The sequence below is a fragment of the Dryobates pubescens genome, chromosome 2 (assembly GCF_014839835.1).
Source record: "Dryobates pubescens isolate bDryPub1 chromosome 2, bDryPub1.pri, whole genome shotgun sequence".
Lineage (NCBI taxonomy): Eukaryota > Metazoa > Chordata > Aves > Piciformes > Picidae > Dryobates > Dryobates pubescens.
Window position 1 is genome coordinate 48,986,062 of NC_071613.1, and position 21,469 is coordinate 49,007,530.

Sequence of the window (21,469 nt, forward strand, 5' to 3'; positions counted from 1 at the left end):
ATCCTGTCTTCTTATTCTTCCTTGTCTACCAGGGCCTCTACTCTGCTACAGTTCAGCAGCAGGCCAGCTAACTGCATCACAAAGGTACAAACACGAACACCACTACGTTCCTCAAAATCTACCAACCCAAAGCATATTGCTCAACTGTAAAGCTACTACTGCTCATGCAACAAGAAGTCAAAAACATCTGAAGACATTCAGTCACAAGCATCACAGTATTAAAAGCTCCATGACTTCAAAATTGTTTTCACAAGGTAGACCACCAGAAATGAAGGTAATTATCCCACAAATCAGGAGGTCTCGTATGGAGATGAAGCAGCCTGCAATACCTTCCTAGAACATTGTCACTGTGGAAGACTCAGGATACACATAAACATTTTAACTACTAGGTAGCAAAATACTCAGATTTTGTGGCAGAAAATGGAGTTATTTTTTTCATTTATCAAAAACTGATGTGTGCAGATGGAGATCAAGCTTATGGCAATAAAACTGTTTTCCCAAAGCTACAAAGAAAGCTTGGGCTATGCCCAGGATTTGAACGGTCCCTGGAGCAAATTCTTGGCTCAGTCTCTGTGAACCTAGCAGGATCTGAGTTAGCAACAACTCACCTTTCTTCCCCAGCACTTAAAAATGCTCATGAAAGGTTAAAAAGGCTGCCTTAAGCAAACATTATGTCACAAAAAAATGAGACAGAACAAGAGTTACTAGCAAAAGAACAAGAAAACACCAAAAGGAGTCTGAAAACACCTCATCTAGTGTAATTTCATCCTATCATTTGCCGTAAGCTTTAGGGTCAGGTGCTTATCAGTTTCAATAATGAATGAAGAATAATAATAATGAAATAAACCCATGGAATTCAGCAAGTCAATGTACTCCAACTGTCCCTATAAATTAGTTTATTTAAAAGATTCCAAGCCTAAAGATTCCATAAGCCATTAAACATTACATGCAACATTATCCCTTAAATCCAAGTCCTGTTTTCATCCACCAGATGCTTCTCAGCAGGGAAAAGCACACATGATAACCCAGCAAGTATCCCTTAGTGGGAGAGTGGCAGGAAATCTCCCTTTGAGCAAGCTTTGCTCAAGTGTTCACCAGGATTCAAGATAACAAAACTGCACCATTTCCCTGCCCACATCTCAGTATCAGATTTTTTTACTGGTTTTGCCTTTTTTTTTACACATGCACTAGCAGTAACTGAGGGTTACTCACACAGTAAATGGCACATAACTATGAATTTTACCTCCTTAACTAACAATCTGTACAAATGAATTTGCTGACCTATTTTATCATGGCTAGAGAGAATTGTTAAACAATCCCTCCTTCTCTTGCTGCAGCTAATTACACACAGAAATATCATGTCATGATAAACAAAAAGGAGACACATTTTATTAGTAGTTTCTCATGTGCCACAAAGAAGAGCAAACGAATTGGCCCTTTTGGGTACTATTAGTTCCACATACTTAGACATTATAGTCTGATATATGTTAGCTACAGCAGCAAGCCAGAGAATAGCGATGCCTACCAAGTAGGGCGGTAGACAATAACCCTCCAGGCATACATATCACCCTCATTCACTCTCTCACAAAACAAGCCAAGACTGATGCCTTTCATCTGCCTCGCTTTATCCCCGGCAGCATGCATTTATTAGACATATACAAATTCATCAACATAAAACAATGCTAGCACAGGCTGTCTTATATTTTTATTCTACTGTTTAGCAGTTTTCTCCTAGCTCCTCAGCTATGTGGATAGGAAGTGATCTGACACCACTACAACCACTATCAGTTTTGTCAGTAGCTTCCACAATGCTAGCCAGGCCTGATGCTGGTTACTTCTCTCTGCCCTACGTTTTCCATGGAACTGTTAGAAACATTTTTCTAGGCTTAATTTGATTCATACTAAATGTGAATTCAACTGCTCCAAATACCACAAATCTGTTATTAAATACCTGAAACCATTTGTTGGAAGGATCACAAATAATTCTTTGGATTAAGGTGAAGTTCTGTGGATCCCACAAAATATTATTTCTAAGGAACTCCTTGCTAATTTGGGCTTCCTCATTTCAAGTATACATTAGCCTGTCTATCAGGTGTCTATCAGACCTAGCATTATGGGATGTATGGAGCTAGTTTTATTTTCCCCAGTATACATCCAAACTGACACTGCAGGCTGTATTTCCATTCTATTAAATCTGCCACTGAACAGTAATAAATCCTTCCCCTGAAATCTGAGATTTTTCTTTGTAGAGCCTGGGGAAATACTGTCATTCTTTGGCCACTGAAATTTTTTCATTAAAAAATGTGATCTCAGGACAATGCACTTAAAGGTTTGTTTTTTTTTCACTTTGATATATTGAAAAGATAAGTTATCCTTAACAGTTCCTGGATGCATAATCTTTAATAGCAGAAAATAAACACTCTTCATATCTCATGTGAAGTCTTCATTTAAGATTCAGCAGAGAATCCTGTTCTGCAGTAGATCTTACTCATGTTCTCAACACTGCACCTAGCATGAAAATGGCCCAGAGCTCTCTCCAGAAAGACGGTTTGTGGTGCAAGTACCACTTACACTGCAGCAGTTCCTGGAAGGCAGATGTCTCTTGTCTAACTATTTTTATGGTATTTGTCAGACTATCCCTCTTCCTCTGCAGTCTAGCAAAAATACCAGCTGGCTATTTCTGGTCACTCTTCCTTAACTAAGCACTGACTAATCTGCTTCTTCCAACTCCAAAGTTAAGGTTATCTGTCCCTTTTTCTGTGCATCCAGAGAAAAGAATGGTAACAGTTCACACACAAAAGTCACAAGGGGTACTTGGGAGCTCTTTACAGTTTTTCTGGTAGAATGTTGGCTTGGTTGCTTAGCCTGGAGAAGAGGAGACTCAGGGGTGACCTTATTACTGTCTACAACTACCTGAAGGGAGGTTGTAGACAGACGGATGTTGGTCTCTTCTCCCAGGCAGCCAGTACCAGAACAAGAGGACACAGTCTCAGGCTGTGCCAGGGGAGGTTTAGGTTGGATGTTAGGAAGAAGTTCTATACAGAGAGAGTGATTGCCCATTGGAATGGGCTGCCTGGGGAGGTGGTGGAGTCGCCATCACTGGAGTTTTTCAGGAGAAGACTTGATGGGGTGCTTGGTGCCCTGGGTTAGTTGTTTGGGTGGTGTTGGATTGGTTGATGGGTTGGACGCGATGATCTTGAAGGTCTCTTCCAACCTGGTTTATTCTATGTATTCTATGTATTCTATGTATTAATGTCTACTAAAAATTATCTTGCTCTCCCCAATCTCCAAACATTTGGTTTCAGTCTTTTATCAAATACTTATTATAAAATCTTTATTTAAATAAAACTAATTTGACCAAGTTGTACTACACTTTTAATACAATGTATCAAAGCTCTCCAATCTTTCAACCATGGCTTGTTAGAATATCAAAATGTATGAATGCAAAATAGAGATCAGAACAACTGTAAACCCTTATCATCATCCAAGTGCCATCCCCTCATCAAAAAAAAAAACCCAAAACCAAAACCCAATACCACCAAACCACCCAACCCCACAATGTTTTTAGCCACTTTTATTTTAGATTAATATTTGTGTAGTATTTTCAGTAAAGTACAATAATGGATTGATCACATCACATGCATGCATTGCTTTACAATGCACCAGAAGTACACACCACAAAGGGCAAGCACAGCTGTTTAACAGGGCATAATGGGCTTCTAGAACAGTTTATCACCTACAATAATACATAATAATTGTTTCAAACAAAATAGTAGATTAATTTATCAAACTGGATTTTCACAGGACCAGTATTAACATGCCTTTTCTCAAAAAGTCTCATAGCACATAAAAAATGGGACTATCTAGGACATAAGTTTTTTGTTCTTCCTGATGGTATTTTCAGAAGCAAAAGTATCCTTCATTTAATACTGGGTTATTAAGCTCAGAAGGAGCAGTACTACCTGTTCAAACCACATCACTCGCCATTCTAAAAGATTCACTCTGTCGCCATTCTGTACATACCCACAGTCTCTCAGACGCTCCCACTTCTCACCTAGCACCATGCCGGTGCAACTGGCTCAGACTTGACAACAAGGAAGCACAGGTTACCCAAACAACAGCATGTCCTGCTGCAACATGGTACATATCTGCTGGGAGCTACACTGCATTGTAAAGAAACAAGTAACACCTATATGATTATCTTACTGCATTAAGTCCTCCTGCAGTGTAGGCATATTAAAACAAGATCAGCCATCTGCAAACAAAATTCTGTACTGAGAAAGTATTAAAATCTAACAAGTTTTGACTTTCAGTGAAGGGAACTCAAACACTGTTACTGAAAAATCACAGAGAATAAGCGCCAAGTAAACACCAAGCACTATCAACAGCCCCCGAGTAGCAGAAGTTACAAATGTTATTAAAAAATTTGAATCAGGTACAAGTTTACATTTTGGTGTTTACACTTTGTTGACTACTATGCTAAAACACATGAATATTTTAACATTGATGGCAGAAGGGAAAAAAAATTAAGGAAAAGCAAGCTGTGTTCTGATTTTCATCACTTTCACTGCTGCCTGAGAAGTTTGGTTTAATTCAGCAGCACCTTACAACCTTACAGGCTTCAAAGAAAATTAATTTTATTTCATTAATCTTGATTTTCAGCTCTAGAAACAAAGATGTACAAGTTCACCTGTGCCAAAAAGCAAAGAAGTGCATTTTTTGAATTAGGGAAGCAGAGAAAAATACATCATCATCATCATCATCATCTATGCAAATCAACTTCTGCTGGTGTATCTGGTATTCACAAAGAAATCTCTTAACACACCATGCTTTTGCACAAGAGTTAAGCCTGCAACAGCTGAGGTACTACTTTGTGGAACTGATACTGCAGCAATTGACTGAAAATACATTTGACTTTCAAGACTGCAGAGATATTCCTTCAAAGTCCACCTGCCTATGTGACATCCCAAAGAAAACAATTGAGGCTTGTACTAGAGAGTCATTTAAATTCAGTTTTATAAATAAAAGGTCCAATTGGTTTTTATGGGCAACAGTTAGTACTAATCACATCCAATAAACCTAATATTCCCCCCTCTTCTTACTATTTTTGTCTGCATTTAGCCAAGGTGCACTTTTTTCATCCACTACAGGCCAGAGATGGCTGTAGAGGACACCGTTCCCACACTGCTTGGTTATCATCAAGTGATGTGCCTAAAGCCCTTCCCTTTAAGAGTTCAGTTTTTCTCCCATATGCAAAATTCAACCTCTACCTATACCTATCTCTTATGGCATCACAGAATTCGATTAGGGATATGAGAAGGCTCCATGACACTAGCCCAGTTACATAACACTCACTGCCTAGTTACCTACCTTACTTATTAGTAAGTTGTACCTTGTTACACAACTGTATTCTCATAGCTGAATCATCAAACACAAAGTTGCCTTTAATGAAATCCTAGCAGACATCTGATGGCAAAACCAAAGGCCCAATTGCTATGAAATTCATGAGGTATATATATATTCTAACATATTATATTATCTATACCACCTCTATTACATGCTGTATTATGTTATATCATACTGATGTTAATTCATTTAAAGGACATTACTGTTCTGACTGGTCTATATATTGTGCAGACTATTTCAGGCTTTTGCACAAACGAGCCCGCAATCTCAGAAAGGAAAAATAAAACAAAAGGAAAAATGTGTGATTATGATTTCTACACTTCGTAGCCTAGACTCAACACATTTGCATGTTCCTCATTCTCTGTGACATGTTATGATGCTAGTTTTCCCTCAATATCAGCATTTTCTATTAATTTCAAAATTATTTGGGATGCTCTTATCTCATGAGAAAGGAATGGTACTTGGAACAAGGAATGACTGAACTGCACTTTTTTAATGCAAAAATATAGCAGGTTTGCAAGTTTTAAAAGGCAACATTTAAACACAAATCCTGTTAGAATAGAATAGGATAGAATAGAATAGAATAGAAAGAATAAACTAGGTTGGAAAAGACCTTCAAAAGATCATCAAGTCCAACATGCCACCCAACACATCTTATCAACTAACCATGGCACCAAACACCCCATCCAGTCTCTTCTTAAACACCTCCAGTGATGGTGACTCCACCACCTCCCTGGGCAGCCCATTCCAATGGCCAATTACTCTTTCTGTGAAGAGTAATTGTTGTTTTAATAAACCTAATTTTTAAAACTGTCTGCTCTTCCAAATACATAGTCAGAGATCATTATGTAGCCTGTTCTAGGTTTCACAGACTTCTATCATCATTTTGCCTGCCAACTAAGGAAAAGATTTCATTTCATGCCATGTGAAGCACTGCAGATTTTAGACCTATACTTCTGTTCAGCAGCTATCAGTCTTGAACTTGACATCCATATGTTATTTTCTCCTCCCAAGAAAGTCACTTAGAGTTTTGTGTGCCTAAAAAAAGGCAGGCCCTTACTGGCCTCTCATTTCATTTTCAGTGAATGAAAATTGCATTTTGCTGTTACTAAGTACAGACTGACCTATACAAAAGGCTATCTGGTCCTGTGCTGTGCAAGCAATGGATTTTTTTATTATTTTTCTTGTCCTTTAGATGTTATGTACAACATGGTTAGGACCAAACTGTTTTTTACTGTAGCAATGCCACTGTAACGAGGACAATAGGGTTGCACAAGCGTCACCGATATTAGAAGTCTACTTTGGGAATTTAAGTTCTGTATTTCATTAACACTTATGTGAGACTACAGCCCTCAAGCATCTGTCTTTTTGTAACTGATACAATTAAATGCCCTGAGAAACCTGCAAAATGAGAGATCTGCATACTACCACACAGCAAGCTCTATTCTGTATTTAGCCTCTACTTGCTTTCAGGGGTGTGCATGTTATCGTGACTTGAAAGGTAGCTTTCAGGATACATGTTATGTACTGTACTGAAAACAAATTTAAAACCCAACCTCTCTGGTCTTTAGGAGTGATAAATGCATTTTTGTATAACTTCTGGAAGAGAAAACACAAAGTAATGCTGGTGAATTCTGTTTAGGCACTCAGCTGAGACACTCTAAAGCAGGCCTGAGTTCTGAATGCTCATCATTTGTTTGGAATTTAGTGACCTTTAAAAAATGTCAAATTGGATGTCTAAATTAAAGAGCCACAGAACCATGAACCTTCACCTATATTATTTATTAGCAGCATTATTATTATTCACAGCCCAGGGTATACTATATACTGTGCAAGCATAAGGGAAAGCTCACGTATATGTAATTTTTTTCAACCAGTAATAGGAATGGATCACTGAGAAAATTAAATATTCATCGATAAATTAATATAGTCATTCCTCAATTCAGTTGTCCAAGTAGTATGCCTGAGGTGAGGAGTGGCAAATAGCATCAATATGTCCATATCTGAGCATTCAGAGGGTAACACCTTCAGCTGCTCAGTTTGTCCCATGTAACTCCATTTAGACTGTACCACAGTAGCATAGTAGGGAAGGAGAATCAGCAGTCATGTCCTACAGTTAACCAAAATGACAGTTTATGGCTCAATTTAGTCATTTCTATGAAGAAAGCAGACATGGATCCATATTTCCTAGGGCTTGTTGTAGTTTGAATCCATCTGTTAGAGAGTTTGAACAAGAATGAAGTGTCAATCTGAAAGCAAGCTCTACTCTGAAATTTCTAAGTGTATGGGCCATGCAATCTCAAACAAAATGCTTCTCTAATTACAGGATGTGGAAACTCACTTTAATAAATGATTTTTCAGTAATTCATTCTGGAACACAAATCATTTTATATACAAAATCAGAATGTCAGTGCCTTTGCACTTACTTGTAACCTCACATCCACAGGCCAAAGACTAGTCCTCAAAAACACTCCCACTTTCAGAACTGTATATAGCAGGTTTCCACCTGAGGTACAACACAAATTGATAGAATTCACCTTCTCAAAAATCAAAGTGCATATATACTACACCAGACTAAACACTGACCAGGACAGGACCTCAAATCATGGATCTATTCCTGCACTCAAGTTTTCAGCTATTTTTATACAGCCAAACCCTTAAAGAGGACTGTGGTGCTAGAAAGTCACTTATGCAGACTAGGGGATGAGGTGATAGAAAGCAGCCCTGTGGAAAAGGATTTGAGAGTGCTGATGGGAGAGAAGCTGGATATGAGCAGATAGTGTGCGCTTGCAGCCCAGAAGGCCAATCACATCCTGGGCTGTATCAAAAGATGCAATGCCAGCAGATCCAGAGAGGTGATTTTACCACTTTGCTCTGCTCTGCTGAGATCTCACATGGAGTACTGCATCCAGGTCTGGAGCCCTCAATATAGAAAGAACACAGAGCTGACAGAGCAGGTCCAGAGGAGGGCCTCAAAAATGATCAAGGGGTTGGTGAAACCTCTGCTACAAAGACAAGCTGAGGGAGCTGGGTTTGTTGAGCCTGGAGGAGAGGAGGCTCCATGGAGACTTAACAGCAGCTTTCTGGTACCTGAAGGGGGCCTACAAGAATGATGGAGAGATACTGCTTACAAAGGCCTACAGTGGTAAGGGGCAACAGCTTCAAACTAGAGAAGAGCAGAATGAAATTGGATATTAAGAACAGGTTCTTTACCATGAGGGTAGTGGAATACTGTAACAGGTTGCACGGGGAGGTGGTTGAGGCCTCATTCCTGGAGGTATTCAAAGTGAAGCTTGACAGGGCTCTGAGAAACCTGATCTAGCTGAAGATGCCCCTGCTTACTGCAGAGGGGGTTGGACTAGATGACCTTTGGAGGTCGCTTTCCAACCCAAACCATTGTATGATTCTATACACCTGTGGTGACCTGAAAAGAGCGCTCTCTAAAGCAACCACGAGGACAGGTTTCACAACCTGCCTGCTCTTTCCCCAGCATTTTGCAGACTTTTCCCTTGATGCATCAGCATGCAGGACCTATTTGGGCATGCTCTGACCACGCTGGGACAGGCTGTCTGCAAGCTCCATCTTGACAGCTGCCTCATGAAAGCCCTTTACAAAGCTTACGTTTACAAAGGCATACATTCCCAATCTTTACCGAGTCTCTGACTACAAAGAGAGCTGTTGATGCAGAATTTGGTCTATACACTGTTTTGATGTATTGACATGACTACTCCATTCACTGTGAAACAATTTTATCTAATCAAATGAGGAAGATAAATGAAAAGGCTGATGAATGAAAAGGCTGATTTCATTGAATCACAAGGCTACACTGGACAAGAAATAGCAGACAGAAAGAGTCTGTTTTCTGCTTTGACAATACTAACAGCAATAAGCTGCTTGAGCAGAAATTAAACTACAACAGCCAAAACTATATTTGTATATTTTTCCAAATTATGCTTTAGTAACATAAATGTCAAGAAAATAAGAATAATGGGTTTCAAAACACCAAATTTCCATTCCATCTGTAATAATCCCTTGCCCTTTATTATGATTCTGAAACCTACAATACTGCAGCTACAGAAAGAAATTATAGCTGTTATGAAATTAGGCTGCAACCTAATACTACATATTGCAAAGGAAGATGTCCATATTATGTTATCATTCTTTTCTCACATTATTGTAAAACAGAAACAATCATACTAAAATTATTATTCCAGTACTTAGTTGGCATGCTGAGGAATAAATTAATGTTGATTTCAGTAATTTTTATCATGGCCAGTCTCATGTAAATCCACTCTTGGGACTTCTACAAACAAGTGTATCTCAGGCAGCATCAAAATGGGAAATGAAATGCACTCAGGCATTGCCCAATGTCTGACCATAAAAGTATTGTACTTTCAGACACAAAAGATGATACTGCAGGGCTCCAGTGATCTCATGAATCTTACAAATTTAAGTCTACAAAATTTTACTGAAGCCTTGTGCAACTGTATGTGGAGAGCAACACCTTCAACAGATCTGAAAGCCAACATGACCACAATCATTACCCTACAGCACATGAGCTGTATTTAGAGACAGCAGCTTAAACTTCCAAATGATCTTTTACAAGTACAGCATTTCTGTAGCAAAATTAAGTATATTAAGAGGTATTTTCTTTTAGCTAAAAGAAACAGCTTATTTTATAGCCTGTGTAACCACAGAATCGTTGGGGTTGGAAGGCACCTTTGGAGTTCATCTAGTCCAATCCCCCTGCTAAAGCAGCTTCACCTAGAGCAGGTCACACAGGAACACTTTCAGGCAGATTCTGAAAGTCTTCTGAGAAGGAGATCCTACAGTCTCTCTGGGCAGCCCATCTGTGCACATTTCCCCTTGTCCTATCAATGGGCATCGCTAAAAAGAGCCCAGGCCCATTCCCTTGACACCTGCCCTTAGTTATTGATAAGCACTGATATGATGCCCACACAGTCTTCTCTTCTCCAGGTTAAATGGCCTCGTGTCTCTCAGCCTCATAAGAATCCCCTAATGCTCCAGTCCCCTAATCACCTTTGTAGCTTTTGGTGGACACTCTGGTAGTTCCCTGTCTCTCTTGAACTGGAAGCCCAGAACTGGACACAATACCTTACAAGGGCTGAGTAGACTGAGAGCAGAACCTCCCTTGACTTGATGGTCACACTATTCTTAATGCACCCCAGGACACTATCGGCCTTCTTGGCCACAAGAAGTCTAAGTCCTACTTCTCAATATTAGAGAACGAAAGATGACAATCACATTTTCCCTTAAGCTGCTCTGTTCTGCTCAATATCCAGCCTAGGCTAGTTCAGCTTTCCAAATGTGAAGACTGAACACATTTTGAGGTATACAGTATTTCATCTTCTGAATTTCAGTATTTTAGGTCACAAAACAGCCCATCCCAGAGAAAATACATAACTTGCACCTGTTGTGTAGCAAATACATGATGTGTACATAGGTATATCATAATTTGAATTTACACACCTTCATAATACTATTAAAAAGAATCTGTTTGTCATGTAAATCTAACACACCGAGTTCATATCAATGGATCTCATGCCTCATGCACCATAGATCATTGCCTAATAAGAAAGCCTAATCTGTGTATTCAGATCAGCATTAATATTTGTCAGCCTCTTTCAAAATTAACAAGTAAAAAAAAAAAAATCAGAGTTCAGATGGGTCTCATACCAATTCCAACTTGCTCCAATACTAAAAAAAAACAGTCTTGGAAGAAACCAGACAAGTCTTGAAAGTAAGGAGGGTGATCAAGATGTAGCACTCAAAGGAGAGGGCAGGCCATTTAAAAAAAAATAAAGAAAAAAAATAAAAGAAAGAAAAGAAAAGAAAAAGGAAAGACAGTCTAATATAAACACTTGGAAAAGAAGACTTCTGAATCATATCCCCACCCTGCACACAGACCATGCACACAGGTATCACTCCCATTAGTATCTGCCTTCCACGTCCTCCCTTTCTTCAACCACAGTTATCAACTAATGTCAGTTTCCTGGCCTAATACCTTTTACTGTATCATGTACTGTTGTAAAAGCAGCACTGTAAGATACACTTGCAATGAAAAGTATTTTGAAGCCCATAAAGGTGATAAAACAAAAATTTACAGAAATAATTTGAAGGGGAATCAGAAAGAACAGCGAGAATACAGTCAGTGTAGCCCATCAATTAGCACAGCAGGTCCCCATTTTTCACTGAAAGAGAACCTCAGGGCTATACTCTAATGCTTTACCATTACAGACCAAGTGGGGAAACGGAAACTGGATGCTTTATACAGCACACATTTGCAAAGAATTGGCAGTCAGACACCCGAAAGTGACAACTAGTCATTTATATCAGGCATCAAACTCTGGTCACCTGGCATGTTTTCCAACTCATGGATTGGCTAGAGGAACCTGCTAAAAGCAGATCACAAAGGAAAAGAGCAGCCAATGTTAGACAATAAACTGAGCAGCATTGCTGAAATGACATGTGGGAGTCATCGTAGTTTCCTCAAAGACCGAGAATTTTTAATACTAAGCATATCAAAAATCCTGGCAACGCTTTTGTGGCGTGCAAGTTAACTTCTAACTCTCTGTTAAGAGATTCCATACATTATGCATTTGTATGCTGATTCCTCTTTTATTCTTCATAATTCTAGATTCTTCAAACCACAAGGAAAGATACATTCCAAAAACATAGAACTAGTAATTATTACTAACAGCTGATTTCAGTAACGCAATGTCTCTCTACTCAAGCTGAGTATGCAGTCACAGTATACTCAGGCAGGGACTACCTTCTCTGCTGGTTTTTGTGGTAGGGTTTCTAAACACTAGTACAGTGCCACAAATAAAGAAAACAGAAGACTTCAGGCAGTGTAACTAATCTTACAAATGTTTTAAAAGCTCCTTTTACAATTAGTTATTTATTTCATTTGTGTGAACTGCAAGACACCATAAAATTAGCCCACTGCTCAATATTCCCTACAATTACATTGTTAGCAGGTACAAAAGTTATTTTGTAACACATTATTTACTTTCATGTTGCTTCAGTAGCAAAGACACACTATTGTACTTTCATGAAGCAGAGCAAAATGGAAACTCAGATCTCTGGCCTTCTTGTTAACATTCAAATTCTTTACAGTGTTAGAGTCTGCTTTTAAGTATTCTTTCTCTTTTCTCTTCCTTTTGAATCATGTTATTCTACCTGTGTTTCTATATAAAGCACTCCAGTAATGTCGGTTGAGTTTTCAGATACCATTTGGTCAGATTCTAATAACCTCTCCTGGGAGCTGACACCAACTTCCAGCAGCAGGTCGTATGCTGTAGATTAGAATAATAAAACACATGCTGCTGCAGCTTCAAAAAAAGAGGAAGAAAAATAATGCAAGTCTGTCTTTAGCAAACTGAAGAATGATGTTCTGCGACATCTTAGATGTCTCCTAGACAGAGTTTTCCTTTTGTTTATATAAACACATAAATCCAGTGACTTCTGGGTTTTGACTTTTTTTGAACATAGAATGTACCACTGTAAAGATTTTGGTGCAGATTGCACATTTCTTTTTTGCCCTTACAATGTTACTGGCCAAGACAGAAAGCTGGTGTTTTACATATGTGCATTGAACTAAAATATATCTTTATGTGCACAATGGAGCATTTTTTTTTTCTTGTTTTGAAATAAAATAGACATATTTCCATGTGAAAGTGGTTCAGGGATGTTGTGGGTGTTTTGCAAAATCTTTGTGTGAGATAAACTAGACAACAACTTGAAACAAACACTGGCTTAAATCGCTGGTATTTGTCTACCAGATTAGCGTTGTGTTAGGGTACTGGTCAGTGCAATACAGATAAATTATCTATTTCTCCCTTACAATTCACTGTTCTTTACTAGAGCATTCCCACTACAAATCTCAGGTGGATTGAGACTTGTCATATTTGATCTCTTTTGTTAAAGGCAATCCACTGTATAATGATTTTTACACTATTCTGTGAAATGAACAGTTTCACATGCATAAATGCTAGCAAGAATCAACATCTCCTGTTTCTTTATCTGACCTTCAACAACCCTACCCTCTGCAGAAAAAAACAGTTTTACTAATTTATAAGCACCATGCAGGCACAGACAGTCTAGAGAGAAACCACTTTAGCAGTTGTGAAGAAAAAAACATGAGATAGCTTCCACAGAGACAGACATTCTGAGAGCCCACAAAAAAAAAAAAAGAGGTGTGAAGATTTAAAACATTCCCAATACTCACTGAAAGCAGCCACTGCAAGAGCCAGTGTGACAATAATGGAGACCCAGGAAACCCACAATGCCTTCTTTCTGTAGCTTTGAGCTTCATGAGGTTTTAGCCTTGTGCTGCTTTCTAGTAAACCTGATAAGCAATAAGCAAAGAGGGTATGAACAATACATTGCTCCTTTTAAAAACACAGCTGTGTTAGTTCAGACCTAGATCACACATTTACATTCTATATTACATGTAGCACCAATACCGAATCAAACCCTGCTCGCATTATTAAGGTTAAGTGAATGGAGCCACTACAAATACATGAGTAAGCAAAGAGAGCACACAAAAGTTGTTTTGATTTCACATAGAAAGACCCACACATCAGTCACATAAGAGCAGCACTGTAGTTGTAAGGCAGCTACAGAAATTCACATCACTTAAGCTTCCACCTGCACATCTAAACAAGCAAGAGCTAAGTCCTGTACTCACTCAGATCAAAACTCATTTCAGAACTTCAGGATCCTGAACATAATTAACACAGGGAAAAAAAAACTTGTGCTCATTAGTCTCTGTAAAATAACCCACTGAAGCACAGGAATACACTGCACATATTGAGAATCGAAGTAGAAGCAGGCATACTTTAGAATCAAAGCTGCCACAGTTCAAAAAAAACTCTTGAAGCATAATGTCCTTCATGTGAGGTAACAATAAATTCCCATCTAGAACTAACTGAAGAACCAGTTCTATCCTTATTGAAATCAGCATGGAAGTCTGTTGAACACAAGGGAATGGGGCTGCTTTCTCTTTTGTGATGCTTTCAAATTGTGGAAGTCTTTTGTCCTCTCATCTTAAATCACAGGTTAAAATGAAGAAAATAACATCCTTTGGTTTTCATTCTCTTGGTCAGAGTCTTAAGCCAATTTTAAAATGTATTCATAATTTAAAATATTTGCCTTCTCTATGCCCCATCCAGACACTTTTGTGCTTAATATATTCATTTAATTTGAAATACACATCCTTTTTCACCAAAAAGTTCCTGCTCAAATGTGCTTAACTGGAGAGAACACCCAATGGCTTTTAACTTTATAAATTAATTATTCCAGAATATGTGGGTGGTTCCACTCAGAGTATGATCACCTTCCAGAGGGACTTGACTGGACTGAATCAATTTAACTGGGGCACTGGTTTAACAGCACAACATTTCAGTAGCTGGTCTAATGTCTCAGACAAAGGGTTGAGAACAGGGGCTGTGGCACACAGCAGCAGATTAAAACATAACAGCTGAAGCTGCTGTTGTCCACACCTTCTGTAGTTTTCTCTGATGGCTATTGCTACTTTAAAGACAGGGACATCTGATCTGGTTATCAGTGTACTTCTGAATCCACACTGTATTTAACCAAGTTTATTACTGTTAACTGGTATTAATTTCAGCTGACTGTAATACACTGGATGAAAACTGCAATGGTTTTGCAATCCATTCAGTAGTGAATCAGACATCTCTGCCTCAGGGGCAAACAATATGTCAGCAGAGGAGCAGGCATGCAGGGGTGTTAATTTGAGCCACCAGATTTTATTCTGCCACTTGAAGTCTGTCAAAATTACTGGTCTAATTCCTAACATAATTGGTTGGGTTCATGCTGTCTTGGAAAAATTCTTCATGTTTTTTTCTCCTCCATTACAATAACATAAAGAGAGTTTCTTTACAGCAGTTCAGAAAGTCACTGTGCTTGTATAAAATCTGAAATACTACCTCGTTTTTCTGCTACACACTCCCCTCTTTATGGATGGAAAATAACTTGCAAACTTGCACGCAGGAGAATCACTATGCCCTATATTGAAATGATGGGCATTTCTTATCATGTGCATTCTTTGTCAGTTTAGTACCTGAAAACTACCGGATGACAACTCTGAAAGGTTTGTCTTTTATTGATAGTAGTGCACAGCTATTTCTCACATTTTCTGCTTTCACTTATGTGAAGAAATACTTTCCCCCCTGTCTCCTCCCAATGTTTGGACTATCTTCTGCCACTACAGAAAATGATGCACAAACTGCTATTTGAGATTAAGTAATTTAGCAATGCATCCTGAAATACCGGAGAGATGTCTACCAATATAACCACACAGAAAACACATGTTATTATGTTATGTGTATTCACCCCTCCTGCTCCCTCCCCAAACAAGGGATTTGAAATTACTGCCTAAATCTTGTTGGGATGTAAAGCAAAGTAGGTTTTCTTAGCCAATTTTGGTATTTCAAACCTCAAACAAACATGGATCAGAATAACAGACAACCTCACCTACTTCTTTCTTTAAAGATATCCTACAATGCATGGCTACAGCTCGCAATTACCTGGGAAGTCCAACATACACAGCTGATATTTAGAAATCAAACAATCCCCTAATTAAATTGAGAAATTAATTAATAAGCCCCACAGCTAGTGCAGCAGTGCTGATTACTATTCACATGTCAAGCACGTGTCCAGTATGACAGAGACTGAAATCCTTATAAAACTGAACCACTTCAGCTGCATGTGTGTCTTTCTCTCTCTCTCAAAATGGCTGGCATGTTCTGGCAGCCAGAGATGTGATCCCTTCCTTCCTAAAATAATTCAAATAAATTCTCTGTATTTATCATTTTTATCCCTGAGAAAGATCATATTATTCTTACAGGCGTCCTAAGGGATGTCACACAAAAATACAAACTCATTCACATGACTACCAAGCCCAAAGCATGAAAATTATTTAGAAGCAACAGCAGCTCATTAATTTATACACAACAACACAATTCACAATGCAAGCCTCCATATTTTTCCCACTGACCATAAGAAAACAAGTTTTAAGCATTGAGTTATCTTTCGCTATGACCTGCATTGCTACAAAAAATAAAAAGCTAGTATCCACTAATTAAATTCCTCCACCCTGAAATTAGCGTACTAGTTTTATTGTCATTAAGTTGTTTTAACACCTAGATTCTTTAAGGGAAAGGAAAGATGATGAAATGGTTAAATCCACTGGATTTTTTTACTTTATCTTTCAGCACCTTCATATATTAGCAGATTTTCTTCCCATAAAAATATCAGGAGAAAAAACCTGCCTAACTGTTGCAGAACACAAGCTTGGCATATTTGTGAAGTGATTCTAGGATATTCTTTACCATATGCTGACTTACCCAAAGTACTTTTTTATTTGGCTAAGGGATCATTTTAAAATGTCAAGTTAGAATTTGTGGAAGAGATAAGGCTAACAGAAAAATTGTTCAACTAAGATGTTAATTTAAGGATTCCATCCACAAAATTATCATTGATTTTGGATCTGGCTCTTAAAAAGCAAATATCTTGTTCCAAGATTTAGGGTTAGTTTTTATTTTTAGCAAACATGGAAGTATCATCTCTATAACTGGATCTGCTATGATTCATTGGAAAGGCTCATAAGTAAAAGTACAACCTAAAAGGACAGACTGTGACAATTTTAACAGAGACAACTTGCAAAAAGCATACCAGATTTTCCTCTACAATGACTGGGAATTATCCTGGTAGATGAAATCAGTGACTAAAGGAAAGGCTAAAAGACAGCTACTGCAAGGGGCAAAGAAAGAGTGTGAAGGCAGTGAAGGAAATAAAATCAGCAGCTTTACTATCATCTCCCTCTTAGAGACATAAGGTGAGGTACGAGAGACTCTTAATTACTCTTAATACAAAAAGGGCCAGCCTTCACCTTTAGCTCTGTCATAATGGACACAAATTTTAAACAATCTGTAATCAAACTTCCATGTTTGAATCAATCAAAACTGAATTTCTTTATTTAAAACTTAACTGAAGCTTCAAATTGCCCTCAGTAACAGTGTCTGTTCTCCACCATTGGCAGAGAGGACACCCCTGAAAAAAGGGCTGCCTCCAGCCCTGACATGACTGAAACTTCTCGGGGAAGATGATTACTGTGCTTCCCCCTCACTTCTCTACTTCGTGCCTAGGGTTTTTGAGCAGGCATAGACATTTGGAAAGCTGGGGAAAGAATGGGAGATACAAGGGATATGTGCAGCGTCAGATAAGGACCGAGAACACAAAAGGCACTCAGAGATGCTGAAAGCAGAAAGAGCGAGGAAGAAAAGGCAACATAGAGGACAATGAAAGCTTATATTTGAAAAAAAAATAAAAAATAAATGACATAAAACTGTGCGGAAGAGGAGCCTGAAGGCGTTGTGGAGCACGGGGCAATGGGGAGGGTTAAAATGGCAGCTGCCTTTCTGGGGCAGCAGGTAAGAGAGTGCCTCACACATCGTTAACAGATGTCTGAAACTGGCGTGCTTTTTACATTAAAGAGTAACACGGTCTGGGAGCACACAGCTTCCCATCCCTGGTCAGATATTTAGGCAAATAATTAAGAAAAGAAAAAAAAAAAAAAAAGGAGTTATGTGTAAGTGGAGAAGGAAAAGAGTAAGGTGAGCGCCCTGCGCTACCCTGGCTGCAGCGGACCACCACAGAAACGTTCCCCGTTGTGCCCCTGCTCGGAAGGCGGCTGCCACAAGCCCCGCGGCAGATCACCTTAGTGGCAACACTCTCTTCAGAAGCGAGGAAACCTCCGGCACTGCCTGCCCCTCCCGGGAGAACCCCGAGTCCCCGCTGCCACCTGAGCCCCAGGCTCTGCCCCTCGCCTCTGGAGCGGCGCCATGTGCTGCCGCCCGCCGGCACCCGCTCCCCTGCCAGGCAGGCAAGTTTTCGGGCGAGGTGGGAACAGCCACGAACAGAGTTTATTTAAAAAATTTAAAGCTGTCACGGCGTGCTCGCACGAGAACTAAAAAGGGGGAAAGCTTCGAGGGCGGCGAGGAGCGGGGGTGGTATGTTAAGCAAGTGTCAGCGGCGAGGTTTGAGGGGAGGCGGTCGGGGGCCGCTGAGGCGGCGGCAGGGGCTGGGCTGGGCAGGAGCGGGGCCTACAGGCCCTCACCCCGCGGGAGGCGACGAAGAGCAAGGTGGTCCGGAGGCCAGACCCCTGACAAGCACGGCGAACGGCTGCGCGTGGAACGCGGCTGGTGGGGCAGTTAGGAAGGCAGGAGCCGGTGTGCGACTGCCAGGGTTGAAGAAGAGAGGGTGGGAAGGGCTGCTGTGGCGGAACGAGGAGGGTATAGTTCCAGGAGGGCGAAACGTGAGGGTGCTACAGGGAGGGCGTAGGAAGAGCTGTCGGGGTGGGTGTTAGGCGTCTCAGGACGGAGGGGAGGTGATGGGCCATGTCACAGAGGAGGACAGCGTGCAAGGAGACGGGTGCGGGGTGAGGGACCGGGCAGGTGCTCACCTCTGTCCTCCAGACCCTCGCTGAACTGCCCGCTCTCCCCGATCCGCAGCTGCTCTTGGGGAGGCTGCTCCCGGGGCGGCACCGGCGGGCTGGCCCCAGGGGGCTGCACGATGGCGGGGTCCGGAGTGGTGTCCAGTGGGGCAACAGACGGCTCCATTTCCTGCGGGGCGGTGGGAAGCGCCTTGCGACTGTAGCAGCGAAGCGAGGAGCGAGCGGAGCATCCAGTTCGGGTGCGAGCCCGGGGAGAGGAGGAGACTCCGGCTCAGAGCATCAGGGAGACGGGGACAGGCAGCAAACAAACTCCGCCGGCTGCTCCCCGCCAACCTCTCCCCACGGCCGCCTCATCACTAACCTAGCCGGCGGCGGAGGGGGGAGCAGGTGGGAGAGCGGTGCCGCCTCCCCACGCTGCCCTTCCCCTTCCCTCCCCGCCCCGGGGAACATCTCCGGCGGCGGGAGCGGCGCCTGGCTCTGCAGCGGGGCGGGGGCGGGAGCCGGAGTCGGAGCTGTGGCCGGGCGGCAGCTCGCCCCCGTGCGGAAAGGCGTGAGGGCACTGGTGGCGGGGTAAGGGTGGCAAGAAGGGCTTCTGTGGGTCGCCCTCAGAGGTTCCTCGCCCGCAGGCACCTGCCATAAGGTGCTGCAGGAACGTGGGCTTTAAGGGATGTCCCCGGGGCTGGACGAGGAAGCGGGAGACCTGTCAGCCTCCCCTCGCCATGGCAGGCTCTGCCTTTCTCCTCTTCCCGCTACCGACACTCTCAGGGGAAGAGTTGTGTACAAACCGCGAGCCCTTGCACAGCCGAGTGAGAGGCGAACGCATCACACAGCTTCCGAGGGCTGTGGGTACTGGCCCTGTGGTGCAAGGATCCCTCTGCCTCACCTCCCCTCACACAGGTAAAACTCGGCACTCCCCCTTGCTGGGGGATTTGCTCTTACTCATTCGCGTAGCCCTTGATCAGGAGCAGAGCCAAATCACCACATATGTGCACCTCTCAGAACCCCCCAGCACTTATATTTTGTTATGCTGACAGTTTGTTTTACCAATGTTAGCCTAAAATCTGTCCTATAACATACAGCAGTCTCATACTGAAGCATGGGATTAGAACAGGGGACTTGCTGGCGTTCAGGGCCATTCTCAGGTCACTCACCTACTGTTCCTAGGGCAGCAGAAGAACATAGCGGGGGAAATTAAACCTTGGAAGAATAGAGATGTAAAAACAATGTAAAATTTTACTGAGAGATCTGTGCCAGGGCTGTTTTCTTCTCTGCTGGTTTCTAATGACTAGATATCTACAAAAGTATCTTAAAATTAAGAAATACCTCTTAATGCTTTATGCTAATCTTAAAAATCTTTTCAGCTGTATTTTAAAGCATTCTTTACTTGAAAATAAGTAAATATTAAGGTAAGTACCTTAAAATCAGTTTAGAAGCTGATTGGCATTCTGGCAGTCTCGTGGAATGATGATGACTGCTGCAGTAGTGTGAGGGATTGGTGTTTGCTTTTTACCTAATCTTATGATTTCTTTGTGCATAGTCTACCATATGTACTATATAAAATGTTTTTGTGTCTTTCATGCCTCTCGCTTTAATTTCATCTTCACCCTTAGCTATCCTGCCCTGCTTTGTGATCCCAGAGCTTTCAGTTGGATTGGCATTAATATGAATATTAGTGATGCTGAAAGTATTTTCTTTTCCCTTATGTAATGGATACTAAGTCACAAAGCATCTATTGGATATTTATGTCAGAAGAGGTTCATGTGCATAAGCGAACACAAGTGGGCTGGGTTGGAAAATAAGAATTCCATAAAGCAAATATATATATACACACACACACACATATATATATGCTGGTTATTAAGCTCTGGTGACCTTGAGCCTGCAAGATTCAAGAGAAGATCTGTATGTGTATGCATGTGGGAGATGAATGAAAGGTAGCAAATACTTCCCTTTTGTTACTTGTCATAAGTAATGTATTTTCATGTCTCTTTATCACTTAAAATGTGTATGTAAACTGATAATCATTAAATGAGTAGAACCAGTTTTCTAACCTGGTCAAATCACTTGTCAGAACCTGGTAGGGATGCAGAAGCCTTTGGTAAGCGAGTTTGAGGAGACAGTCTCCTCATGCAGAGCACATCCAGTACAAGTCATGAAGTCCCTTGAAAGTGCTGCAATGGATATAATGCTCCCTAATGCAATCACTGCAGGGTCCTTCCTCTTCTAGAGAGATAATTCCCTATCTGATCCATTCTAGCAGGAACTTTCTTATTCCTTCTGTAAATCAAAAATTAACTGCTGGCTCTCATTGGACAGAACCTTCTTTCTGTACATCTCTCTAAGCTATTTTGGTATTCTTATAACTTCCAGAAATCAACTCTAGAGGAAAGTGCATGGCGATTACTCATTCAATTTCTTTAAAAGGAGGTGGAAGGGGTAGGTTTCCAAATGATTTGGAGGAAAATGGGAACTAGGAATACCAAACCACGAGTTTTAAACTTTAATATGGCCTTTTCTTTTTCTTTTTTTTTTCAGTTGTTCTCAATTGCAGTTCTTACATAA

At 40.8% G+C, this 21,469-nt stretch overlaps 1 protein-coding gene across 1 annotated transcript in view; it reads right to left on the reverse strand.

Moving 5' to 3' along the window:
• The window catches only part of TMEM163 (transmembrane protein 163), a 104,925-nt gene extending 85,548 nt beyond the window's left edge, over positions 1-19,377 (reverse strand). Inside the window, exons 1-2 of the mRNA XM_054177006.1 lie at positions 18,917-19,377; positions 13,658-13,777 (exon numbers count right to left, since the gene is read on the reverse strand). Coding sequence (XP_054032981.1) covers positions 13,658-13,777; positions 18,917-19,073 — 277 coding nt within the window. The 5' untranslated portion in view covers positions 19,074-19,377. The remainder of the gene's footprint in view (positions 1-13,657; positions 13,778-18,916) is intronic.
• Positions 19,378-21,469: the final 2,092 nt, after the last annotated feature.